The sequence below is a fragment of the Falco cherrug genome, chromosome 2 (assembly GCF_023634085.1).
Source record: "Falco cherrug isolate bFalChe1 chromosome 2, bFalChe1.pri, whole genome shotgun sequence".
Taxonomy (NCBI): domain Eukaryota; kingdom Metazoa; phylum Chordata; class Aves; order Falconiformes; family Falconidae; genus Falco; species Falco cherrug.
Window position 1 is genome coordinate 34,449,287 of NC_073698.1, and position 27,940 is coordinate 34,477,226.

Here is a 27,940-nt window from a genome sequence, read left to right on the forward strand (position 1 = left end):
CCGCCCCGCCTCGCCCGGAGAGGCGCGGGAGGAGCTTGCGGGGCCGGTCGGCTCCTCCGCATCCCGTCGGCCCTTGCGCGGCTGCGGCCTTGGGGTTCGTTGCGCGGGTGCCTCAGCGGCTCCAGAAGTTTCCTGGGGACGGCGGGAGGCATGGCGGCGGCGGGAGCGGCCCCTCCACGGTGAGCCCCCCCTCCCCGCCCCGCGCCCCTTCCGCCCGCCCCCGCCTCGCCCTCTTACGCCGTTGTGTTTCCTCGACAGGCTCTCCGACGGGGACATCGACCGGGACCCGGGGGCAGCGGCGCAGGTGAGGGCCGGGCGCGGGGCGGCGGCGGGCCTCGCCCCTCGGGCGGTTGAAGCTCGCCGGCCTGCCGAGTCCGGGGCGCTGGGGGGAGCGGGGCGCGCAGCGTGCAGTGCCCAGCCGAGCCGTGCCGCTCTCGGGGGCGAGGGGAGCAGCTGAAGCGCCGTGCGGTTGCCCTCGCTGCGAGCGAGGCCTTGCGGAGTTTTCCCTCTGTCATGTGAGGTCCGGCTGCCGAGGAGTTCAGCGCGGTTCTGTCGGCGTACTTGTGCTACCTGTGCTGCTAAGAAGGAAAACAAAACAAAACACCAAACACCAAACCAAAACCACATCGGCTTTGTCTTTTATGTAGGTAGATGATGGTTCAAATAACTAAGTTGTGCTTAAAAAAACCCCAAGCTTGTTGAAGAAATGTACTCAGATCTTTATTAGTTTTTATTCTGCCCTGATCTATTTTTTTATTCTTTTGATATTTTGTGGGGCCCAGAACTGATTTGCATTTCGTCTAAATGCAAAAAATATTTTACAGTGAGAGTGATCATCCACTGGGTCAACCTCCCCATGGACGTTGTAAGATCCTCATCAATGGAGGTTTTCAGGACGTGACTGGACAGGGTGTTAGATAATTTCATCTGGGCTCCCTTTGCCACAAAAAGTTGGATGTGATGATCTTTTGGTGTCCCTTCCAACCTGGCCTGTTCTATGAGTCTATGGGTTTACCCATTAACACGTGTTTATGTGCTTTCAAAGGTTATTTTTACTTAAAACAGATGGTTAATGAGAAGATAGAACTGGAGGGAGGACAAGTATTTCTATTTAACATACTTGCATAGGAAGAGGATGTAAATGGTTGGTTCTGCTTCAATAGGGTAGGTGGCAAAAGCATGAAATGGAACTGAATTATCCTTCCATAAAGAAAATGGTGAAGCTAAATCTTACAGTTCTTTGGGGTTTAGGCTGTAGCTTGTAAAACTTTTTCAGAAGCTAAATGACATCTAAAAAGCTGTTTGGAATAACCAAATACTTTTGGCATAGTACAACTAATGTAAGATATTAAAAAAAAAAAACAGTAGTTTCACCTTGAGGGGTGAACCACCAACAAACAAACCAGAAAAACCCAATGCCAAAAAGTCTTTGGAAGTATTAAAGAACGCTGCCAGTATATGCTTTTTTTTTTTTTTCTGGAATAACATAGTTGCTTTGCTTTTCTGTTTTATATTTCAGTTCTTTGTACATTCAGGGCTTCAAAACAGTGTGTAACACATTCTATAGGTGTTAGTATCCGATACAGTGATCGTGGTGTCATTGTTGCAGCCTTTTTTAAAAGTACTTGATTGAATAGGCAGATTGTACTTGATAATCTCTGAACTGGTAAGTCCATAGTTCAGTGTAGCATTTAGCTGCCTTAGAGACTTGGAACTGCAGGTAGTATACTATGTTTGCATGTTCTTACGTGTTGCCTTTATAACTCACATGCTCAATATTTCTAATCTGGGACATGATACTACATAAATTGTGCTGTGTAATGCTTCCACACCTGACTAGACTTCTGCCCAGTTGGCTTGGCACTTACATGCTGTGTCCTCAGGACTTTTGATTTCTTTAACTCCTGGAGGGCATGCTTCGGCTTTCTGCACCTGGATCTGATACAACCGAAAGATCATCATCTATCTTTAAATACTGTCTGCACGATTAAGCTGTGAACTCTTTTAATTACTTTTAGGTTATTTTAAGTTGGAAAAGTAGGTTACTGTGTGGAGACCAAAAGCACCTTTATTACATACAAACTCTTATTAGCACAGAGGGTCCTGAAACTTCCCAATGGATTTAGAAATAGATTTGCAACTTGGTGGCATGGTAAGGGCCTGCAGGGTTAAAGTATGTAGAAAACACATACCTGAGTGTTTGTGAGGACAAAGTCTAAGCTTGTTCCAAGTAAACTGTTGCTGATGTCCATAATCTGGAGTTCTTGGTGTTAGTTGAGTATTACTTGGCTGTCTTCTCAAATATCTGTGTTAAAGGAGTAGCTTTATTCATGTGTGTGTGGCTGAATGAGATGTGATGACTTGCTGATCAAAAAACCAACAGAGATGAGTTTCACACTATTGAAAATGTTTGGGTTTGGTTTTCCTTGCTTTCCTGGGGTGAGGGCTAGTTCCGTAGGAGAATCCATTCACATGTTGTGTGCTTGTTCTAACTGGTGCTTCTGTCATCAGCGTAAATCAGAGGAAAGAATGTTTGGAGTGAGAGGTGATCTGTTAGAGAAGTGACTGGTTGTGAAGTGCCTGCAAGTTCAACGTCAGAGTCAGACCCCACTTGGTTTTGAGGGTCAAAAACTGAACTTCACCTGTCAGCATAGTATGAACCAATTTTAATATGTGCGTTGCTTCAGTGTCCCTCACATGTGGAATACCTATAGCCATGAGTATTTCCCTAATGACAACTGCTTTTGAATGACCTTAAATCTTAGGAGGGCATCGGTACAATTAGATCAAGTTACAGTTGTCTTGCCTGCTGCTTTCTTCAGAGACCCCCAAGGTTTTAGATTTATATGCTGTACCTATATATAGATTTGCATATCTTACACTGGTTAAGAACTTACGCTACTGCTAAGAGAAACGGTTGTGGACACTTAACTCCTATTTAGCATAAACATTTTGTGTGACATCTGGGAAACAGAACAAGACACTGATCTAAATTAAAACTAAGGTAAGTCCTTCAGCTCTTCTTTTTTCTCTGGCTTGGTGGGACAGAGTTTTGGCAGCTGTGGTCTGCTACTATTTATGCAGGTTTAAAGCCTGTATCTTAGCTACATTTATGCTTGTTAGATTCTGAGTAGAAGTCAACTTGGCAAATGGAGTTACTGTACTGTAACAATGCACTGTAGTGGCTTTGGAAGACTTACTGTCTTCTAGCAAAGAGAAGAATTTCTCTTACTAGTAAGAGAATTGGAGATGTTCTTTCCAGGTATATGCATCAAGTCATTGTGATTTTATTCTGTTGTGTGAAAGTCATAAACTTTTCTTGTAGAGAGCATAATATAATTATTTCAATCTGTATACCAAATGATTCCCCTAATAAGGGACTACTTTATGCTTACACCCATTGTACAACAATTATTTTATGGAGCACAGGGCTCACAGGAGTCTTTTTATTCTGCTTTTGTGCTCAGCATAAATTGGAACGTCTTACGCTCGATAATGTCATGTAACGTGGTATTTCATCATGTGTTACAATGCTTTGAGCACGTTATCCCCACGCAAGTGTTTTGGCATACTACATGTTGACTTAAAAATTCCTAATACTGCAGTGCTTCCTCAAATCCAGCAGACCTGTGTACAAATAACACTGAAAATTGTAGGAAGGTCTTTGGAATTTAGAAGATCATCTACGCAGTGGAGTTCATGTTTAAGGTATTTGAAAGTCATGTTTCTTCTCAGTAAGAAACAGTCTGCTTGAATCTGATATAATTGGCAAGTTCCTTGCACTTCAAGCTCTGATGTTTAAGCTTTGTGGATGAGAACTGAGCAACAGGTAAACAGTCATGCCAGTTAGTATATTTTCTTCTGAAATGTCCCTTAATCGACAATTTGGTATTGTGTTTTTATGGGGACTTCCAAGGTGCCATTTCATGGGGTTTTCTTGTGTGTCTTTACAGGAACTGACAACGGCTTTGGAAAAGAATCCAGATGATGCTGAATGTTATTGTCAACGAGCTTATGCTCATATTCTTCTACAGAAATATGCTGGTAACGTCTTCAGACAACACTGAGAATCCTCTTAGCAAGGATGTTAATGCATATGTGTTATAACATGTTCTTTGCAGAAGATGTCTTCAATCTGAAGCCAAATACAGTAATAAGAGAAAGTGTTATCTGTAACTTACTATGCTTCTTTTGCAGTTAGTGCATAATTTTATGGTTTTCTTTGATTTTTTTTTGGTTTTGTTGTTTCTGCAAAACTTCCCATGAATTGGGTATTCTGCAGTCCCAGCTTTCCATATGATTTTAGCCTAGGATTATCTTGGCAGCTTTTTTTAAGTAGAATTCTTAGGCAGATTTGAAGCCTTGTGTTGTAAGCATCTTCCATCCTTAAGTTTTTGGTTGAGACAATCCTGATATGATAGGAGTGTGATAACTGAATAATGCCTGGGAAAAAGATTAACTGAAAAACTTAAGATTTGGTCTATTTTTTTCCTTCCAGTAAAAACCAAACAGACTCATGCTTCAGATCTAGGTGGAGGATCTGACTAAATGAAAGTCATGCTACATCTTAACATAGAGCTCTGCAGCTGAATGAAGGATTCATCCATAGCAGTTGTGGCTAGATTTAATTCAAATGATGTGATCTGTGTGCAAGCTAAGAAGGCTAACATAACCTTAAAAAATTTTCACTACTGAAAGACTCAGAGTTCACTGCTTTTTATAACATTATTATGTTCCTCACGTTTATACTGACTTCCAACAGATGCTGTTGCAGATGCAAAGAAGTCCCTAGAACTGAACCCAAATAATGCTGTAGCACTCCTTAGAAAAGGGTATGTATCATATATTGTACTTTGAGAATATTGTGATAATCTGTAGGGCAATACTAGTATTTGGATTATGGCTCTGTACAAGCTTTCTGCAACACCATGAATGAATAAATTTAGTGCAATGCTGCTCGTAACCCATCCATAATAAAGCTGTGGTTATAAGAAGCAGTTTGGTTTAGAGTCATTATCTTAAACATCCTAGCCATTTCAAAGACACACCTCATAAGTGATTTAAATTCTTCCATATGTAATTTTAACCAATACAGTATGTTGTGATATAAGAATGTTGTGATCTTCAGAATGTGGATTAGACTGGGAAGTAACTACTGTTTCCTTGTGGTTTTCTTTGTTCATGCCAGGTTAGGTGAATATCATATCAAAAACTATGCATCTGCCGTAGAGTCTTTCAGAGAGGGACAGAGGCTGGACAGTAAGTATTACAATTTCTTCTGAGCACGGTGCTCCTTTGCTAATGAGAAAAATCTTTTCTAATGTGTTAGCTGAAAGTGAAGACCAGGGATTTTTATTTATTTTTTTAAAGGCTAATTAACTAGGTACCTGACTTCATATGCCTGGATTTTGGAAGGTTTGTGCAGTCGTTGCATAGAAGTGTAAAACTGCTTAAAAATGTGTATCAAACTTCTTAGCAAAGTAGGATATGAATCTTTTTTTTTTTTTTTTCTTTGTAAAATTGGGAGTGTTTTCCTACTTCCTGGAGGTCCTACAAATAAATGGTGGCAATGGTGTGGCATATGAAGTGTTGTAGAAAAGTTTCTGAACAGGACAGGCTCCTTATACGTAGCTGGAATTTCTTGAATGGTTTGATAGGTCAGCCTTTAGAAAGGACATGCAACTTACTGGGTATTCAAACTATCAAAATGAATGATTGCCTCACATTACATACCACTTAATTACAGAAGCATATTTATATCTCTTTTTTTAACCTTAAAGCGTTGGCTTCCTGGCTGGACTTGAGCACTTCTTAGTTTGGGGAGAATTGGAGCTTTTTCAAAACCTGACTTTATTCTAGAAGCAGGAAAGGAGTAGTTTAATACAGAAAGCTTTGGTAGAAGACGTGGGGAAGCATAAAACAAAGCAATTGCAAGATGGTTGTGACTCCTTTCTCTTCCCTCCTATCCCCCATTTTAAATAAAACCCTCTCCTTATTACGTTCCCTTCCTTCCCAGCAGCAGAAGAAAATGGTAGGAAAAGCACCTTGAAAAGGTTACACAGAGCAAAGCGTTCTAATATGATAAGCATTGTCATGGTCTCAGATCTTTCCACTATGTTGTCTTATCTGTGACAGTGGCTGGGACCTGAAGGTTTAACAAAAATTGGATTACTTCGCCTTTCCCAAATAAGTGATCTGATCCTCTGATCTAAAACTGGAGTTTCATGGGAGTGTAAGCTAGCTTGTTCTTGCTGCCAAGCGATCATACTCCCTCCTACTCTTGTGCTTGCTTAGCCTCTTCTTTCAGTGCAGTAAATCTGCAGAAAGTTATAATTTTTTTAAAGTGTTTTTCCCCTGGATTAGTGTGTTGAAATGGCTCAGTGAAGGGTCTGAGTGCTGAAGCCAGCAGTGCTAGCAATAGTGGAAGGGGGATGCGGTGGAAATGCAGCAACTGTTGCCAGCTTTGGCTGTTCTGGAATAGGAGTTAAAATAGAAGAAATTTCCTAAAGTTCTTTCAGTTGTGGTGGTTTGGATAATTAGGTAGTCTCCAGTGGTTTGTGCACTAGAAAGACAAGTGTGTCTTTGCAGTCTAACCAAGTTCTCTATTTAGTATCTTACCTTGAAAGGAAGTGATTCCTTCTGGTGGCTTCTGTAGCTTTCCTTACAGCTCTTCATACATCTCCAAACTCATCGTTCCTGAATTTAATTGAATGATTAATCTATATTTATTCATGTTCTTGCCCCACACCAAGCAACCACTATCAGTTTAAGGCTTTTCACATGCATGGATTTTGTCACCTTTATAGTTTGTCAGTTGCAGCTGTTCAAAATACGGATGATACACAAAATCTCCTCAGGCCAGAACATCACTTCTGGGTTGGTGGGTTTTTTTTCATTCTGTTTAATCTCAGATTCTACTTATGTTGTAGGGTGCAACAGCACAACAAGCTGCAGATATCTTTTTGGATAAGTCAGTGAATACCAGGATCCCCTTAGCTAATTCAGTATTCCTGAAATACAACACAACGTTTTCCTGTGTTGATTGCTTGACTTCTACCTGTTGGAATTTAATTTGCCATTTTTTTGCTGCTTGCCCAAGTTGAAGAGTTTCTGAAGTGTCCTGGTCCTTCCTGATTACTCTCTCACCTGAAGATAGCTTCTGCTCTGCTTCCTGTATCTCGTTACAAAATTCTGTGACCCGCTGTGAGATGAGTCCCCTGAAGGCCTTTATTAAAATACAGATTTTTAGTTGATGCTTTTCCATATATTACCTAATTTGCTGGCAAGTTTATATCAGTAACAGAATTTTCTGTTCTGTGGAGTGTTTGATGGATCCCAGGTGAAAACAACTGTGAGCATAAGCATTTTGGCAGAACAGTTAACTTCCAGTTAAACGCAGCTAGTGCAGAATGAACAAAGCTTAGAGAGAATAATTGCCACATACTGCTAAGCAAGTGGTAAAGAGACAAGACACTAGCTGTTGTTGCTTCAGAGAGAATTGCTGTGGTGGGGAATTCTTTGCTGGCAAGGCTGGTTTCTTTGCCACACAAGGGGCAGAAGTACACCAGTACACATTTCTGTTCCTTGCTGATGTAAGGGCTCTTTTAAATCTTAACCTGGAATGCTAACAACGATGAGCTTGCTACTTGTGCTCGTTACTGGTAGGACTGACAGGCCCAGGATACCACAGCAAGCTTCCCATTACCCACCTACAGGGATATCTAAATAGGACTTGACATGATGAATTGTTGAATGAGCAATGTTTCTTTATTTTCTAAAATAACATTAGGAGTAAGATTCCTTTCACTCAACTGTGAGACTAGACATGTGGATTTTCTGAGTTTATTAATTTGCCTTAGATTGAAGCAGCATTGTGATCTGTTACTCTTCACTGTCTTATGTGGGTTTAGGACAATTACACTCAAATTTTCTTGTTTTTTTCTGTGACCACCTAATGAATTTATGAAAGGTGGAATGTGTCAACTTTTTAAACATCTTAGTAGGTACTTTTCTTGTATTCTAAGAATTAGTTTTTCAGCAAGTGGCAACCCAGTTAAGTTTTCTGAATGAGAAAGTTATTAATAGCAGTTGTTGGCAAGTTCCTTGGGAGGATAATGCAATTGTAGAGCACACACACGAAAAAAAGTCCTTTGTCTCAAGTTATCAAAAGTGCAGGGATACAGGGAAGGAGGCAGTGGTTGGTTAGGGGGACCTTCTAGAAAAATAGGGAAGATAACACCGGACCTGTCTTTTAAAGTTTGTGTTGCATAGTGGTCCTGTCATAGGCTGTAGTTGAAAAGAGAATTGCTTGTCTGCTGCTGAAAGTCAGAGGCTAGATAAGTAAAGAGTTGATTCAGTTTCTCTTTTCTTAAACTCCTGAACCTACTTCATTTAATTTCACTTTTGATAAATAATTTTTGTTCCTAGCTGCAAAACTTGAAAGTCTTTTTAGGGTATGGGTGCTAAGTTTTAAAGTTATAGATTAATTTAGGTTGCAGTGAAGCTCTGGAGCTTGTTTAATTCCATGCCCTGGCCAAAAGCAGTATTAACTTTGAACTTTCATGTGTTTGCTCGAGTCCTTCTACTGTTGACTTCCAAGTATCTCTAAGACTTTAAGATTCTACAGCCTCTTTGGCCAACCTGCTCCAGTGTTTGACCACCCTTTTAGTAAAGGACTTTCTTGCCTGATCAGAACTTTACTGCATCTTGGATCCTTTGCCTTGCTTCCTTTCCTCATGTACTTCTGAGGACAATTTGCGGTCAGTCATTTTAATCCCTTAAGTATGCATTAGGTAATCGAAGACAGCCCCTTAGATAGTCTAGCAGAACCCTCTGAAAATGTGTATCTTCTTTCTAGGGTTTGATGGGAATATAGAAAAGATGGCAGCAGTCAGTGACTGATTGTATTGTAATATCAAGACAGCCATATTATTATTTGCATTTTTATCTCTTCCTAACAACAACTGAGATATTACTAAATGTTGTGTAGCTTAAAATTTATATAACTTTTAAGATGACTGGTGGGGCTAGCAGAAGAAAAGGTAAGAGGAAGTGGATTGAGGAGTGGGGGAGCAATTTCAAGACTGAAGGTGCACCTTAATATTTATGTACATTTTATATTTGAAGTGGTTGAGATCCGTACTTTGCATAACTTCAGTGGAGTCACATTTGGTGTTACATGTGTGTCTGCTGGGAACTCTTCTGTCAGGCCTCTTCAAGCCTTCTGCTGGGTAGCTGGCTGCATGAACTCCCTCAGTGTGAATACTCTCTATTGCAAAAAGATAAAAAGTCAAGGTGTTTTTAGTAGTTGATCGGTAACGTTGCCACTTCATTGCTTTCCTGACTGTGAAAGATATTTCTGGGAATTTTATTGAAATAAGGTGATTCCTCTGGTTTTACACTGCTACCTTTGAGCTATTTTCCAGTGAATTAATTTCTGGGAAGCAAGCTCCCCAGATAGAATATCAAGGTCTTTACTAAACTTTTCTGTGATTTGGATTCATAGGATGGAATTGGCACCTGTGTGTTTCTACATCCCTGAAACTTCAGGTGTGTTTGTAAAGTTTGTGTGAAACCACCAGGAGAAAATGCTTGATATTTGTGAAAACTAAGTGCAGCTTTGGGTTGTCCTTGGAACAGACAGTCTCTTCTGATATTTCTCTGGAGAGGAAGTCTGTGACTGTTTGAAAAAATAATTTTAAGAATAATGGGAAAATGTGTAAAACTATACTTGCTTTTTGAACAGTTATATAGGGGTTGACCAGACTGGAAAGCAATAGCATATTTGGGTCAGTTCAGGTAAAATCTGGTGTCCTACAAATTAATTCGAAGTTAATTAAATATAATAGAGTTAAATAGTAGCATTGTATAAAAATACTTAAAGCTTAACTGGAATGACAGAGGTTACAAGAAGATAATAGGAAATAATACCTTTTTTAGTAAATTGATACAATATGTGTAGTACTTGAAGAGTTTTAATGTTACTGTGTTTGATCTCTTCTAGATGTAGATGATACCTTTTCTATTTGGATTAAAAGATGTGAAGAAACACTAAACGGTAAGAAAAAAACACGTTTACTTGATAAGGAATTTGATATACCCAGTGCTTTGAAGCTGTGTCATGTTTTTCAAAGATTTACAGCTTACCTCTTACTTAGGAAAAACTGATTAAAAAAAAAATAATTCTTTTGTTCTGTCTCTTGTTTCTCTCACAGTACACATCCTGAACACGTTTATACTTCAGATTGAGGAACATTAATATTAGGGTTTTAATGTAATAATTGGCTGTGACAGGGGAGTGCCTATTTAAAGTTCAGACAATTCATAATTAATTTTAAGTTGTCTTCATACACAACTGCTAATAAATTTCAGCTGTGGAAACTTGTCAATTTTAAGCTTTTTTCTATGTCTACTTCTGCTTGCTTTATAAAAACAACATCAAAAGAAGTTTTCAAGTCTTACAGAATATAATGTTGGGAAGAGGTGGAAACGGGGATTTTACTCTTGAGTCCCTGTGGAGAGTACTTTAGGTGCTAATTGCTGCTTACCCATGGTAGTCAGTGAGTGGGACTTTAATTCCCTTCTGTACCTTCCTACAGACCTGGCAACTACCTCGTCCACAGTGCTTAATCTGGATGTGGTTTTTGATGAGATATAACAGAATAACTGATGTAGTTTTTTCCTCAACAATGACTGTTTCTCCTCTTTGTGGTGCACACTGGAGAATGGGGCAGTAAAACAAGTTTGGATCAACATGCTGAATAAAAACCAGATAGAGGAGAACACTTTTGTGTTGTGTAGGAATGAACAAATTTCTGCTTTGTGATACGTATTTGCCAGGTTTATTTTTATTTGTAGAAATTGGATAAGTGATTGGCATGCATGATCTTATTTGCATAGAGTTATCTTGGGTGACAACTTTCTCTGCCCTCTCGAGGAAAGAGGTTATAATACACGTTTTTCTCTGATGTAATAATTACTTTTTGCAGTGTTTTGTCTGGTTCAACTCACTTGTCCTGTTTTATCCTGAATATTCATCCCTGTCTTTTCTTTTTTGAGCCATTTTCTTGATGCTTATGATACACTAGCAAAAAAACCCCAATAAAACAACTCTGATTTCTTCATTAGAACTTAATATTCTTTTTTGTTAATCTTTCTCTCTTTTTAGCAGTATGTGTTATAAAGAAACAGGCAAAGTTTAATTCTTTTCAAACATCTTTAGTCTGAAATAGTTTAGGGGAAAATATTTAAAGAGATACTGAGCTATAGTTTAGTACATTTAGTACATTTAGTAGTTTAGTACATTTACAAATATTACAGTACATCTAAGATCATATATGAGTGAATTTCTCTGCCAGCTTTCCATCTCATGCCCCAACTGGGTTTGCCTAGTCTGAGATACAGATTTGATGAGAACTTTGTGCTATTCCTATGGATGGATGATAAACCTAGTACAGACTTTTGGGAAGTAATTTTTTTAAAACTTTTGTTTACCATGATGTTGCTTTAAATTAAAAAAGTCTATGTAGTTTTCTGATAAGCAAGTGAAAGTAATGGAAAGTTTGTTCCTTCTGTTAATCAGAACTTGCTTTACATTACAGTTCTTTTGCACAAGTTGCTGATTGAAGTCTAATGAAAGTGCCATAAAAGCAAAATACTAGGGATAGAACTGGCATGTTATTAATAATTCTCCTGTTGAGACTGGAATAAAAGCAGAATGTTTGCAGTAAAGAAGGGTCAAGTGGGTATGTGCCTTTTAAGTTCAATATGTCTTTTTCTGAAACAGCAACTTTTTTCTTTCTGCAGCATCACAGACAGAAATGGTAAGATGTTTTCCTTAGTATGTTTACGGTCTTGATTTCTTTGTTATGCTGGGCTTCAGTGGCTTCTTAGGACTTTCAGGCTTTAAAAATAAACTTTTCTATTGCATGCAATTCTGAAGGATTTAACTTTTCTTCTAAACGTGTTCTTTTATTTGAGACCAAGGCTGAAAAATTTAAACCCTGAAAACTCTTGGGAATGGCATACAAATCTGGCAATTCTTGTGCACTCACTGAAGTAAATTTTAACTTTCCAACTTGCGATTTGTTGCCTGATTTACAAATTAACCAGCTCATGTTGTCAATGCTAACTTGCTTGTGACTGTTTGAAAGTAACTTTCTTTTTCCCCCAGTAGCTTGCAAGTGATTTGTGCAAACTTTTTCTGCTGTAACTTGTTCAGCTTTCAGTTTGCTTTATTTATTGGAAGCCTTCAGAAGAAGTGTTGAAATTTACACTCACACCCCTTTTTCTATGTTGAGACAAAAAAATGGGAATTTGCATTGGATGTTCTGCTCCTTTTTTCACAGGACTTCCGTTTTTTGCATTTTAGGAATAGGGTGGAGGAGGAAGGTGCACAGCAGACATGGTGGATGTATATAAAGACAAATCTTATGCTTAAAAAGTTACACCTTGCGTTCTTAGATATATTTCAAGCTTCCTTCATGACTTTTTAGATCAGCAACATAGCCACTGTGTTTTTCAGGTATATTTCTTATCCAGGAAGAAAATGAATTAAAGCTGAACTTAATGCTATTTATAAAATGTCTGGCCAATAAATTCCAAGTTACAGACTGGCATATTTAATGTAAATTTAAACTTTTTTAATCTGGCGTAAATGGCTAAGATGATGATGAAAAGCTTCACCTGTAAGCTAATGCTCATACATAAAATCAAGAAAAGGGGAACAATCAGTATGAAAATTATGTCTTTGAAAAGTATTTCATGGTATGTTTTCACTTACACTGATGTAACTTTTTTTCCAATGGAATGTGCTTCAACTAGAATACACAGCAGCAACCTCTGCCACCAAAGATCAAGTAAGTTTGCTTTAGCTTTACTGTGAGAATTAAAACCATTGACATAACTTTTCTTTGACTTGGGGATTGGAGAAGCAATATAACGACTGTAGGAATTCTTTCTGGGTGCCTTCAAAAACATGGCAGTTTAAGCAAAGTGTTTCTTAGTGTCACTGCTTTTGTTCAGGCTGAATTGTACTTCTAGGAGATTGTGTTTCACTGGGAGAATGGGCAAATGGTGTAAGCATTCTGACTTCAGCTTAATTCAAAGACTGCCCCATTGTGCCTAGTGTAGGTAACGTTTCTGAGGTATTTTTAAGATGCTGAACTAAAAAGCTAAAAAGTGCTGTTTAATTTATAGAAGGCAAACAGTATTATGAATTGGTTAAGAAAGTGACCTAAATATTGTATGCTTCTTGATTAATAAAAGGTTCTTTTTTTCTTTAACTATGTATCTTGTCAATTATGCAACTGTTCTTCTAGAGGAAGGGGAGGAAATCTAATTTTGTATATCTTTTCTCCCCATTAAACTACACAACGTACTGTTCCAGCTTTTAGTATTCTTCTGTATATATCTTTGCAGTTAGTTTTCCCTCTCTTGACCCTCTTTTTTTTTTTTTTTCTTTAAAGATATGACTGGTACCAAACAGAATCTCAAGTAATTGTGACTATAATGATCAAGAATGCACAGAAGGATGATGTCAGTGTGCAGTTCTTGGAGAAAGAGGTGATTTGTGTTGCTTATTGATATGCATCCCTAGATTCCCTAAGATGTAGTAATTAAAACAGTAAATGTTATCTGCTGCAGCAGCATGAAAAGAATGGTACAGGTGGTCTTCTTTCTGAGCTTTTTTTTTAATGTACAGTTATGCTGTACATGTGTGTATGCCCAAGCAAGTGAATTGGGATTTGTGGCCACAGCAGTGTCCATAGGATTTATACACAGCGGTATGCTGTGCATGCGGCAATGCAAACACCTGGTTTTCAGCTGCCTGTGTGTTTGGAGGGCTGGGGGAAGAAATGATCTGGATTTCAAATACTTCAGTATGCATGCATCTGGAGTAGGAATGGACAGAGACAATGGAATGGACAGACCTATTTCTAAAAATAGGTGTGAATGAGTAATATCTTGCTTTAGTACAATTATAGAAAAAGAATGAATGTGGGTAGGTGGGTTTCTCTGGCTTTTGGCATCACTGAAATTGCTGATGGTGGCAAAGTGTGTCTCAAGGAAGTGTAGTAATCTCTTTATTGTAATACCTTTTGTGGTACCTGATGTTCATGTTTAATACAGCTGAGAATATTGTAGAGTTAGGTTCTTATTCTCAACTAAGCTGATACTTCACAAACTACCAGAACTACTTGGTTGTTACTATCTCCTTTCAATTGTTAAAACTATGTGAGTGCTTCCCACATAGTTTGCATGTATTAGAAGGGAAGTTGCATATTGTTTTCGTGTTCCATTATTAACGTGTTGATGCTTTATTTGCCATATAATTCTTTCCCCAAAGAACGCAGATAAAGCTGACAAGATAATAGGCTTCTTGAGTAGTTGCTGGCTAAGAATTGAAATCTCCTGTTCATTTTCTAGTATATTTTAGAAACACCTTGTTCAGTAATGCAGTAATGTAACGGTATAATCTGAAATTCTGATGCCTGATGCTTTAAGTGCCCCAGTGAAGGGTCATTAAATTAATCACTTAATCTTGGTGCCAAATGACAGTCCTTTACTTGGAAATGCAAAACTGCTCTCAAAGATGACCAGTGGTGTGTTTTCAACTGTTAACAGATGAATGCATCGGTGAGACTTCCATCAGGTGAAGACTACAACTTAAAGCTTGTTCTTCTTCATTCTATAGTGCCAGAGCAAAGTACATTTAAAGTGCTTTCAACAAAGGTAAGCGTCTTAAAAGTATAAATTATTTCTTTTGACTATTGCTGATGTTGAAAACATTTCTGCTTTATTGTCTTGTCTCTCTGCAACTGTCATAGTGTCTTGCTTTTCCTATAAAAATGCTTTTTCTTCAAGGTGCCTTTCAGCCAGTGGGGAGGCTTTCTAAACTTGTGCAAGTATCAGAAATACTAATATGATAGTGCTTATTGAAGTGCAAATGACAGTTATGTTGAGGGTGCTTTCAGTTGTTGCTGTGGAAAGAAGACACTGGTCTTCACTCTTAAAATTCAGGTATTAAGAAAGTATGAACACCTTTCTAATAAGCTTTTAGGAGCCAATATTGCCTTACGAGGTGTTTTTATCTGTTTGTGCCCAAGAAATGTAAGTCAAGACTTTGAAGATTTCAGTGTTGAAATAATACTTTACCCTTTCATGACCTCTTGCTGGTAAAGGTTAGCCATATGGTTAACTGCTCTTGGCTTTTCAAGAGAGTGTATTCTATGCTGTTCCTGGAAATTGTACTTGCTTGAAGATACTTGAGAATCACGTAGCGTAAGAGAGAATGCTTTTGTTTCAGCATTTTGTTTCTCCTTTATTACAGGTATAGAAAAATGAGAAACTGTCTGTGGTCTGACATAGCATATATTGTTGATATAACACACAGACAGACATATACTGTGTCCATAGAGCCTGGCCTGAATCTCTGAAACAGGAATGTGTTGTTGATTCTTTCCTTGTATTTCAGCAGTGGTTCTGCAGAGCTTTTGGAAATTCCTTTGCGTTCTTATGTTCCGTTTTACCTGTTCCCTTCTCAGAAAGGTACCTGTAATAGTTCTTGCAACATTTCAGGGAAGAGGGACTTTGAGATGACATGAGAGGATTGCCATAGAAAGTTGGTCTTGTTTTTCCACTCTTTGCACTAAGGAAGCTGAGCAGGTTATGTGGTTGAGTCATGTGAGCTCTTATGCTGTGGGAGATAAGCAGAGTGCTCAAAGTATGTAGAAAATCTGTTAGTCCATTAGCATTTGTATAAATTTGAGTGGAATGGGCATGGATCTTGTCAAGAGGAGTAACAGTGAGGTCCTGTTTGCTTTATGTTCCTATCTAGCTTGTGTTATACTTCTCATTTGTTGAAGTTCACCATTACTTCTATGAAGCATCTGCATGTTACTGAGCACTGTTGAAATGAACTTGACTTTGTCTTTCTATGCTACTATCTCTATCCTTCATTAATCTCTGAAATAATCTCTAGTAGTCTAGAACCTGGTTTGGATTGAGGTCCCCAAAGTGGTGTGAAAGCTTTAGTTATGTTCAGGTAGTGTCCAAATCGTATATATTTTGTATTTATTTTCACATGTTACTCTTCCTATATAATTGCAAGAGAATATTTTTGAGATGAAATGGTATAATAGAGAACGTAAGTGTGCTAACAGCAGAAGTCAGTGCTTCAACATGTTCTTTTTGCAGAAAAGAATAGTGTAAGGACGTTTGTGAAGGCGTAATGAAGAAATATAATTTAAATGATGCCCGAGCTAATTCTGGTTCTGACCAGTAGATGGAGTCTGGCTGAAGAAGAAAATTTAAAAGCAGGTGTATGTTAAGCATGCGAAGACTTCTTCAAAGGCTTAGAATATTTTACTTTGAAAAACAGTAAGCACTTTAAGGTCATGGTGCAGCCTTAGTGTTTGGATACTAGAAATGCTGATTTCATAAGTTTCATGTACGTACTTTGTTCTTAGGAGCGGTGTGGAAAATGCGCACTTATTACTTCGAATAAACTATCCTGGAACTTCTCAAACCCTCTACAAATTATTTTCTACCACTTACATGAAGTCCTTTTGTAAGGACTCAGAAGGAAAGACATAATCTCATTATCTTCCCAATTGCAGGAAATCTTCACTACACACTCCTGAAGAAATTGTGTTTTCATGGGTTAGGAACAGATCTGTTCTTGTGGATTAATAATTTCAGCTAAGAGTAGCTTCAGGTGTTCACATTGCTATGTTTGTATTGCTGCTTTGAATGCATGAGCTGCGTTGCCATTAGCATCATGTAGTCTTCACTACACAGACAGCAAAGAGTCTGGTCTTTCTTTTCCAATTATGTGAGGAAATAGATGAGGAGACACAGTAGAGTGTATGGGCAGGTTATGTGGTGGATAGTTCGGGTTTCCCATGAACTTCATAAAACTAACAAATGTAAAGGATAAGGGATGAAACAACAGAACTGGCAGACAGTAGAAGAATCCCACGTGGTTTTGTAACTAAGAGAAGCTGGAGAGGGATTTCTCAATACTGCTTGAAATTCAAATTCACTTGACAAGTGCAAAGGAATAAAGGTACAGATATGAACTCAGGAGGAGAAAATGGCCTTAACTGAATATGCAGAATTACAGATTCTAAAATAACTGCAAAAAGCAGACAGACTCTGGGATTGGTTCTTTCAGGGATGTTAACAGTGGTGAAAAATGCAATTGATACCTCAAGAATTGTTTCTTTCCTAGCAGTGAAACAGAAATTACACCTTTCAATAAATCCATGATACAGAGTCCCTGTTTAGAAAAGAACAGAAGTGGCAGTGGTATAGAGGTAGCATAGGTAAATGTTTGGAGGTATTTGAATGGTTTCTGTATGAGCAGAAGCAAATCAGTGTTCATGATCTGCATACTTTTGACTTCAAGCTGTGAGCTAGAAGAAGTCCAGTTTTGGGATAAAATTGTCATTTCTTTATGGATCCTAGTATTGTATGTTCTCTAACTGTCAACAGTTTTACAGACGATACTGACTGCCTTTAGTAGGGGCTGTATGTACTAGTGCCATGCTTGGAGCCGTTTTTTTACCTAATTCAAAAGTTTATTTGCTGTTTAATAGATATCGTTACTTGCAGATTCAGCTTTCAGTTGATTATGGTTCCTGTTCACAATTTAGTTGTGAGTTACTTAGAATTACCTGATGTTGTTCGCCATATAATTCTGAGATCGAGGGCCTCAACCAGCATTCATGTGAGAGGATACTGAATACAACTGTATTGAGTCCTTGTCTTGAGGGAATTGGTATATATGCATAGCACTCCCTTGTACGTGAACAGCATGGTTGATCGTAACTAGATAACTAGATCACCTGATGTTATTGATTATACTCCTCATCTGTCAAAGGTATCTGACAGTAGTAATCTAATCGAGAAAAAAATAGCAGCAGCTCCAAAAAGCACTGTATAAATTCGAGAGTTGTGTCTTACAAATGGAAGGCAATCTGATCTTTGTGTGTAGCATCACTTTGTACACAACAGGTAGGATTTTGTGTGTTTTGTTGGTCATCCTCAGGTGTCCGGTGAGGTGGAAGAAAAACTGTGCCAAGCTGAAAACTGCATGTTGCATTCAGCATTTAAGAGGAGGAAGGTACCCTTTAGTGGTGCGACTTGGTTTTTTACTTCTTTCCAGGAGAGGGAGCCAAAATGTAAAGGCTGCACCGAGTTTGCTCTTTAGAAGTTGCCAGCATGCAGTTACCCAGTAGCACAGTGTGCATAATATCATTGTACTCCCTTCGTAAAAGGAAAAAGGTATAAAAACTTCAAATGAGTGACTCAGTATGTTTAAGATAAAACTAGCTGATCTGTTTCTGTCCAGAAAATATGGCAGGAAAGTAGAATACACAAACAGTGTAAGCATTTCTAATGTTCTGAAGCAGTTCTTCAGGCACAGTTAGCCTCACTTTCCTCTCCCTTTTCTGTTCAGTCTACCAGTTAGTGTATTGGGGATTCCAGGGGAATGTTCTGCCACGTTACTGCCACAGGTTGGAAACTTGTGCAACGTGAGCAATTTCTCTGGGTCTTCTGTTGTGGTTTAGGTGATGCTCAGGGTTTTCTTCTCGTTAGACCACAAGAGGAGAGTGAGGATGAGTATGTGCATTTAGCATGTGTGCTTATGAACTTGAAAGAAACTTGAGCTAGTGCTTTCTCTTTTTATTCCCCTCTTCTCTTGCATCTACAAATAGTCTGGAGACAATTACTGTAAGATTTTAGTTTTTAGTGGTTTGGGCTTTTTGCAGGCAATGATTTGCAGCAATTTAGAGCCATTTGAAAAAGTGGTTTCTTTACCACAGAACTGTCCTTTAATTAGAGATCAAAGTTTTGCTGCAAACAGGGGAGGTGTTAGGAATCCTCAGCCTCTTGTACAGTTGACATTTGTTACTTAATAGAGATGTCTGAGGTAGAAGCATGCTCTCAGCAGCTTCTGGCCAAGAATACGGTAGTGTGCATCAGTGGAATGTTTGTTTTTTCTCTCAAACCAACATTTAGCCTTGCAAACTCTGAAATACTCTGTACCAGAAAAGCACATCAGTGCCTGTTGCTAAATGTAAAAGAAAAGGCAAAGAGTGAAACTGTTTCACACGCACTTGGACGGTCCTCAGTGTCTCTTTTCAGAGGCAAATATACACAAATAGTTAAACAGAGGAACAGATTTAACTGAAGTCAGTTCTTACTGTATCCTTAAAAGATACTTTCTCACTTTGGATATTTTCATTATGTTGCTTGCAGGTACTTGAATGCAGACTTCCCTGCTGTTATGTTTTCTTAATTTCTTTGTGAGACTTTCATGCAGATTCATATCTCCCATATATATTCTTGAGCATTTTCTGTAAATTATAAAAAGATATTTAAGATAAGAGTTGGATACTTTCTGAAAAGGGCTAGTCGGAGCAATTTCCTGACTAGACCATAAAGAAACCTTCCCAGTGATTGGCATGATATTTACTTAGCTCAAAATAAGTCTGGGGTTTTTTTTTTCTTTATGAATGCAGATGGGTGTGGGACAGATTTAAACTTGGTAATGCTCTGAGAACAGTATTTTAAACAAGCATGTAAGTCAGTACCCGTGTTTTATATAAATACGTAAAGGAAAACTATGCATAAGGGGTTTTGTTTTGTCTGTCTTGAGAGAAGATGGACTTAAGAACTGTTGGAATAGTGATGGTTTACTATAGGATAGGAGGATGCAGTGACAGAGAGCTTTAGGATACCTAAATGATCTGTATTGCTAGCTCCTTCTTTAAAATTCAGAATTTTAACAAGTGGCTGCTATGTAATGTCCATGAGGTGGAAACCTGGACATTATTGGACTCAGTTCTCCATAGTATGTATTTGGCAAAGAAACTGAAAGGTGCACACTAGATCCCTTCTGTTGCAACATATTTGCTACAGAATAAATCTCTTAATTATCATTTGTGATAAGTCTGTAGAGTTATTTTCATCTCAGTATATTTTGTTTAAAGTTATGGGCCAAAGATCTTGGAATTCAGAATATAAGCAATGTATAAAAGGTCTTTGAATAACTGTGATACCAAAACTGTGTGTGATATGATCTTAGAGGTAAGTTTGAGTAGGTTATACGTTTTTAGAAGATAGTGCTATTTTGCGCTAAGGTTAAATTTGGGTAACAAAATGCACAAGATGAATACAAAATGACAACTCTATAATAAACAAAATTTACAACATAGACAAGGCAGTCAGTAGTTCAGGAAATAAGTAGTTGATTGGAAACCCTGAATTCTTGGTTTTGTGTGTTTGATACATCAGAACATCAGAATTTAAAAGGGTATTTTTTGATGTATCTTAAAATTAACAGCTGAACTACTGCTTAAGCTCTGCCAGTTCTGATTTCCTTCATCCATCTGATCAGAGCTTGATGCACATTTGCCTGTGGTAAGTGAACTTTCCTAAGCATGGACTGTAAAATATAAAATGCAGTAGAGATTAGGGAAAAATTCTTGTAACTTGTCAGTGTACACCAGAATCTTCTTTTAGGGAGGTAGTTCTTTCCCTTTTAATGTTTCTCAGTTAAGCTGGCAATGTTTGTCCCAGAATGTAAGTTAAAGTGACATCTAGTTCATTAGAGGTTTGGGCTTTTTAACAGCAAGCTTCAGCCTAGAAAATTGATGTTAGCTAACTAGTGTTGTGTTTATCTGTAGATAAGGGGAGAAATTCTTTCTTAAAACTAGATTAAAAGCTCTCTTATGCCAGTCATCTTAAAGTAAGGGGGTTTTGTGTTCTTAGGCTACCAATGAAATAGTTTAGAATAGGTTCTGAGAGTAATTCTGGCATCTTTTGTGATTGCTAGCTTTTGGATTAAGCTGCAAACAAACAATCTCTCGTAGGTTTTAAAAAGTCGATTACTTCAAAAACTAGAAAATTCGGTGATTAGAAACTTGCCTGTATCCTTCCATTGCAGCTAGGGTTTCTTCTAGACGTTGAATCCTCCCTTTGACCCTCTTCTCAGAAGGGTGGATTTCCCTTGAGAGTATTTCACACAAGCAGTGGATGATTTGCTCTGTCAAAATTCCATGTTTCTTTCCCTTTTTGCTTTGCTCACTTGGACCCCAAAGTATCAGGAACTTAAAAATTTCAAGAGAAAGTGGACTATTTCTGTGTAAGAACTTTTCATGGATTTGAAGTATTGTGTCTAGATTTGGGCTCCCCAATGGAAGAAAGGCACTGATGTAGTAGAGCAAGTTGTAGTGGAGGGCTACCAAGATTGTCTGGTGGCTGCACGACATGAGCTTCAAGGACAGGCCGAGGAATTAGGCTTGTCCTTGAGTGGCATGTGAAACATTTAATTTGCAATTAAATTTCCCAGTCTTTTATTCTTAGGTTGTCACAAGGCACACAAGCATATGTTTTATGAAATACAAATGTTAAATCAAAGTAGTTGGCAAAGTGTTGATGTATTTCTCTTGCCTGAGTACTGGAAATTTTTTTCAAAGGAGAGGAAGAATCTAACAGTACTTGTGTGTTAGATGACACGAATGTCTGTACTGGTATGTTACTTTTCTGTGTGACAGATACTAGTATCTGCTTTAAAATGTTCGTTAAAATGCATTTATTGCCATTCGTGCGTATAATTGGAACTCACCAAGTTGTTTCCCTGTAGATCAAATAAAGCTCTCAAGTTGGAGAAATATGTGCCTTCACAAGCAGAATTTTATAGCTTTATATTTTTGGAAAGTGTGGTTATATAATGGTGTGAAGCTAATGATTTTTCTAGTTTTGCTCATGCCTGCCACTTTGCCTAATGTGTAACTTCAGTGGAAGTGGATGGAGTAGATGGGGTAGAGGTTTAATCATGTCATAAATACGTTCTGGCTCATTCTTCAGCTGTGTGTACTTCTGGCTTGGCAGGGTTTAGATTTAAGAAATCTGCATGTTACACTGGGAATTGAGTTTGTAGTATTTCCTTTTCCTTAGGGTTGTTTATTATGTAGTACTGGCTTAGGGACAGTTTCATAGAGGAAAGTATAAGAACTAGCAGATGAAGAAAAGGAGAGGGAGATTACTGGAGCAGTAAAAGCAAAGACCTGCCTTTTTTTCCCCTTCTTTTTATGCATGGGCAGAGTACTCTGATGAATAACCGAAGGTCTTTATAAGGGCTCTTTGAGGAGGATTGTATTCTGAAAAGAAAAAAGTTCATGTTTAGTAGCTCACACCAAGCATTATATTGCATTAGAGGTCATTCTTGGTGTAGATGAAATAGTCTGTTTTTGAGATACTGAAAGATATTGGTGGAAAGCCTGAAGTATAAGGGTAAGAGGAGACAGTGAAGGAACAAACGGAAGAGAAAATGAAGAAGTGTAGGCTTGAGCAGTCTTAGTATCAGGCATTTATTGTGGGTTGTGTTGTTTTGTTTCGGTTTTTTTACAGAACATATGGGGGATATGCTAATAAGCAGAGTATAAAATCTTAAAATTAAGGCCTCTTCAACTTAAATGTGCAACTGAATTGATAATACAGTTTCCTCCGGTTGTGAAGTTAGATAGGAAGCAGAGGAAGAGACAAGTTGTTTTAAATTAATACTCACGTTTCACTTGTAATTAATTAATGCCTTTGTAAGTGGCTAATTAACTTAAATGTTTGACTCATGAGATCCAAATCCATTGGGGGAAAAAACCCCTCACACTGCTAGTTCTGGCACTTGTGGAACTACTTGTCTGTCTTATGTAGATGTACAAACATTTTTTGCTTCCTCAAGCTAATTGCAAAGCATTAGATTTATGAGTGTGGGTGTTAAAAAACAAACTTTAAGATTGTAGTTTCCAAAGTGTTTTTATAAGAGTCCAGTGGAGGAGGCTTTGCTGACTTCTTTCGTTTTACTGAAGACTAATTATTGGTACAGTCTGAATGCTGCTTCTGCATAGTTTTAACAGAAATCTCTGTGTCCTTACAGATTGTAGTATTAAACTCTGGAATACAGGCTGCCTTTAGGGACAGTAGGTTGAGCAACTGGAGTAATACAGTATTTTAATGTTATATGATTAGTTTTGGTTTTGTGACTGATACTGACACTATTTTAAAACCTGATACTCTTAATTTGTGACTTTTCAAGTTGCTAAAAACATTGGAAATCAACCAGACGTGGGGAATGAGAAGTTAAGGATATGCAGGTATTAGACTCACAAACTTACTGAAACTCCCCTGCTTTGAAGGGCATTCCGCACCTCATGTCTTAAACTTTATTGTTCTCCGTACAAGTTAGTGGTGGAAAATAAGTATTTAAACTTGACTAGGGAAATGGTAGCTTCCCGGGTGGAGGGGGGGGGGGCGTAGGGGTTAGGGGGGAAGCAGCAGTCAGCACTGAATACGGTGAGTCTTAAAATGAAGCATGATTGCAAACATGGAAGCTTTAAACTTAAATAAGGTAATTCCTTCGTTTTTATAAGGTATCTCAGTCTTGTTGCTTACCAGTGACTCATTTGAAGAATGGATTAAATAAAGCTCAGATCTCCGATCAACATGATGCTAGGCAAGGAGCTTGCTGTTAGGATCTCTAGGGTTAGCTTTCACAGTGGTGCCTTTGTTTTTGGGTCTGCAGGGATCCCCAGGTTATAGTGGCTTTCAGTGGAACTACGAACTCTTCTGCTGAGCTGTTCACAAATAAGAAACTGCTGAAGTTTAACAAGTACTGATTTCAGTTAATTAATACATCATATAAATTTTGTGATGTTTTCTTAAGTGAGTTTGTCATTTGGAGTGACCTTAGACAGTCCTTGTTTTGCAACTTTGTAACCCTGTAACCAAAGGATAAGGTTAATTATGAAAAAACATTTCAATATGGTTGTCTAAAGAGATATGTGTAGTTGCGAATAGGGCATGACATACTTCACTTAATTTTGTTTTTCCTGTGATAATTGCAACCATATCCATTTTTAATTGCCAGTTTTGTCAATGAATACTAGACAGTTTTCTCCATAGCAGTGTTTGTTCATTGAACCAAATGAATACAGCTTCTGAATTTCTCAAATGGGAAGATCTGCATAGTCCCTGGGTGTTACCCTGGTTTGTGTACTACAGATCAAATATTTTTTTTTTTTGTTGGATGAAGTGTAAATTTAAAGTTGGATTTTTTTAGTCCTTCAAAAGTGCTATTTAATTATTTGAGCTGACTGGCAAGTAAGGGATGCTTGGAAGGTAATACCTCGGTGCCCAGCAATGTAGAAATATTGGGACTAATTGTTTCTTTTGGGATGCCATAATTTACAAAAAGAATCAAGTAACAATAAGCAAAAGAATGTTAAGTGGTAGTAAACAAAAGGGGAGAAGTCTGATACAGGAGCTATGCAGCCACAGAAGAGCTTAATTGACATATGACTCGAAGTCATGTAACTTCATCTTGTAAGGTAGGTCAATTTTGCTAAAATACAGGCTTCATATTAAAGACCGTGTTTCTTAAAACAAATGTGTGTATTTTATTGCTACAGGATCCAACTACTTTGAAACTATTTGGCAGAACTGTTTGCCATCTGGATTAATTTGTTCTTTGTCCTATGTTTTGTAGGTTGAGATAAAAATGAAGAAGCCAGAGGCTGTAAGATGGGAGAAGCTGGAGGGACAGGGAGATTCTCCTAAGTTAAAGCAATTTACACCAGGTTTGTTTTCTGAACTATTGAGTATTAAATGGTTTATTTGTATTAAGTCACTTGCCCTTATTAATAATAATTTTTCTGTGAAATTGTTAATAAAATCACAGCTTTATATTTACAATGAAAAGCCTAATAGTCTTGTTTTTACTGCTGAGAATTGACGGAAAAAGCCTGCAGGGCATTACTAAAACTTAGATATTAAATTTAGTCATAACTTCCATAAATCTGATGGATTGTTAAAGATACATGCTTTTCATTCATTCCTCTGGGCTTATCTGTTTGGCTGTGTGTATTGGTCGCAGTTCTGCAGTTCTGTGCATTGTTACACCTCTGTTGTTGCTTAAGTAATGAGCTATTATTTGCGTAAGTATTCCATCTCTCTTGGAAAACAATACTGTCGAAGTTTTTCAAGACAGATTACCAGTCTGTTTTTGAGAGAGTTTGAATTTCCTGATTAATTGATTTCAGTTTTTTTTTTTTAAATTTAGCTCATATTTTCTTATGGCTCTAGGCTACTGGTATTTTTTTCTTACCATCAGCCAATATCTCCCGCCTCATTTTGACTTTAATTATCTGTGTTGCTGTTGTCCAACTTTCTTTTTCTGTTGGATAGCTAAATTATGTAACTCTGTTTACTTAAAAGTAAACTTTTGCAACCACTGAATGTAGCCTCCAGCATTTCTTAGTTTCCTTTATTTTTGTTACTGCACTGCTTATGTCAGGAGGAATCCATTTGCATTTTCGGATTCGTGTTCCATTCTAAACTCTGATTCATTGGGTACATATGTGTCTGTGTGTTCTCTGCTACTCTAAAATCATGAGAAAATGCTTAGTTAACACTTTCTGTTTTCAGATACCCAGCACTTATATCCATCATCCTCTCACTATACAAGGAACTGGGACAAACTGGTAGTTGAAATCAAAGAAGAGGAGAAGAATGAGAAGTTAGAAGGAGATGCTGCTTTAAATAAACTCTTCCAGCAGATTTATTCAGATGGTACAGATGAAGTGAAACGTGCTATGAACAAATCATTTGTAAGTTTTCGTTCTTTTTTTCTGAAGAAGTGTGTAAATTTTGCACGCTGACACAATTTACTAAACTGTGCATCACTCGGGAAGCCTCTAGCTACCAAAAGTTTAGGCCTGTAACAAATGGCAGTGGCTCTGTTGGAAATACTGGTGTAACAAGTCTCACTGAAAGCTACAATGCTGTACACTAATGAATGTCCAGGGTTGTGCTTTGTCACTGGTCTCTGTCTCAGTCAGTGTTATCAAAGGAATACAGGTTTTGGCTCATATAGAGCTTGAAGATTTGGGTCTTTCACATGGGTGAAAGGATCAAATTCCTCTTAATTGTTTGTATCTAGTTCCTTTTATTTGTAGTCCTCATAGGCAAGAATGTGACTGACCCTTCAAACGCTTCTTGTTAATGAAGTAGCATCTCATTGTGTCCAGTACTGATAAAAATACTGTTGGGCTGAAAATTCCAGAATGAGGGCTTTGTCAGATTTTAGTCTATATGTACACAGAATTCCTGTCTGCAATTGCTACTACATGGAGCTTAAATCCTTAGTGTTTATTCAGTATTTGTTAATCTGCTGTAAGAAATGTGGCTTTTACTAGAATTCCACTAGCACACTAAACAAGCTTTCTCTCATATTGCAGATGGAGTCTGGAGGCACAGTTCTGAGCACCAACTGGTCTGATGTTGGTAAAAGGAAGGTAGAGGTCAATCCTCCTGATGACGTGGAATGGAAAAAATTCTAATCCTGTTTTTAATCTTTTACCAACTATACGTTGCTATTACCATGTACTGACCACAGTGTACGGACATAGCATTCTTGGATACAAAGCACTGAATGTTCCCTTGGAAACAGGAATTGTCTTTATATTTTGTGTGCTTTAGGAATTCCTCCATCTGCAGATGTTAAAGGTATACTCAAGAGCGGAACCCTATTTTCATTATCTCTGTCTAATTTTTGGAAACTGAGTCAATCATTCTAAATTTTCTGCCACCTTTATCAGTTCTGCCCTTTGGGGTAGGGTGATCTCTAATGGCTGGTCAGGATTATTGCCTTACGCCCGATATTTCTGTTCAATAACTTATTAGATCTTGGCAACTTTGGATAAAAACACTTTTCAACAACAGTGTTAAAATTGTTTGCTCTTTAACTCTGCTAAATAAAACTGTAAATATAACTTTTCCTATACAGAAGCTGTTTCATTTCTTTTTTAGTAATTTTGGTTTTTGATGGGGGAATCACTTAAAGCATGTAAGTAAGGATGTGAATACACTGCTTAAAAACACCCAAAAGCTGGCAAGTATAGGAGCAAAATGTGCGTTCACTTAAGAGGATGAGATTGCTTTTCTTGATGCAGACACAAAATTTCCACTTTTGGAGTCCTTTCACCTGGGTGATAGGTTGAACTGCAGTCAGTGATGGGAGGGAGAGAGTCAGTTGTGGCTGGAAATTTGGAGAGAAAAGTGGGTCCTCTGTCTGCCTTCTGTATTCATAAAGAAAGATCTATTGCAATTACCTGAAATCAAAGTTAGCAAGCGGTTGCTTTAAGCTCTGTTATTTCAGAATATTGGAAACCTGTTTATATTTTAAAGAAGAGTTCATGTGTCCTTAATTGTTTCCATCAGTGCAGCTTTTCCATCATGATCGAATTGTAAATAATTGTATTTACAGAAAAAGAACTGAGACATGTAAGAAATGCTGCCTGTGCTTCTACTACTTGGGTACAAGTCTGTCGGGGCCTACAGATGCTCAAAAGCCATCTGGACGTGGTCCTGGGCATCTGCTCTAGGTCACCCTGCTAGAACAGGGGGGGTTGGACAAAGTGACCTCCAGAGGTCCTTTTCCAACCTGAACTATTCTGTGAAAGATAGGAACTCACAGAGTTACGGTAAGTGTGCCTAGTCCACATGCTGCTGTCTCATGGGAATTCAGAAATTCATAAATATTCTAAGATTCTAGAAAACAGCATGAATTGCAAATATTGGCAGCACCCTGAAAGCCACTTCCTTCCTTGCTAACCACTGGATGCTGCTTTAAATTTGCTACTTTGCCTTACATTCCTAATTATGTAGGTTTTCCCATATTGTTTGTTGTTCTACCTGTTTTCTTTGTATTTGATATGTTATTTTACTACAGTGAGAATTGGAGGAGTTTTGTAAAATATGAAGGCTATTAGAACAGGTGTTTTAATAGGACAAGTCCGCAGCTGTTACAGTGATAAATGTATGTATATAAAAGATGATTGAAAACTAAGGAGGAGGAAGAAAGGATGTATTCTGC

At 38.0% G+C, this 27,940-nt stretch overlaps 1 protein-coding gene across 1 annotated transcript; it reads left to right on the top strand.

Moving 5' to 3' along the window:
* SUGT1 (SGT1 homolog, MIS12 kinetochore complex assembly cochaperone) lies at nt 1-26,837 on the top strand. Its single transcript, XM_055702234.1, has 13 exons — nt 1-179; nt 259-304; nt 3,954-4,044; nt 4,763-4,832; nt 5,189-5,259; nt 10,004-10,057; nt 11,806-11,822; nt 12,823-12,857; nt 13,467-13,563; nt 14,626-14,733; nt 24,554-24,644; nt 25,492-25,673; nt 26,304-26,837. The coding sequence occupies exons 1-13, from the start codon at nt 151-153 to the stop codon at nt 26,403-26,405; spliced, it is 993 nt and encodes a 330-aa protein (XP_055558209.1). The 5' UTR covers nt 1-150; the 3' UTR covers nt 26,406-26,837.
* Nucleotides 26,838-27,940: the final 1,103 nt, after the last annotated feature.

Coding starts and splice junctions, on each gene's coding strand:
- SUGT1 (XM_055702234.1), top strand. CDS start 151: ATGGCGGCGGCGGGAGCGGCCCCTCCACG. Junction 305..3,953: donor ACCCGGGGGCAGCGGCGCAG/GTGAGGGCCGGG, acceptor GTGTCTTTACAG/GAACTGACAACGGCTTTGGA. Junction 13,564..14,625: donor TGCAGTTCTTGGAGAAAGAG/GTGATTTGTGTT, acceptor AACTGTTAACAG/ATGAATGCATCGGTGAGACT.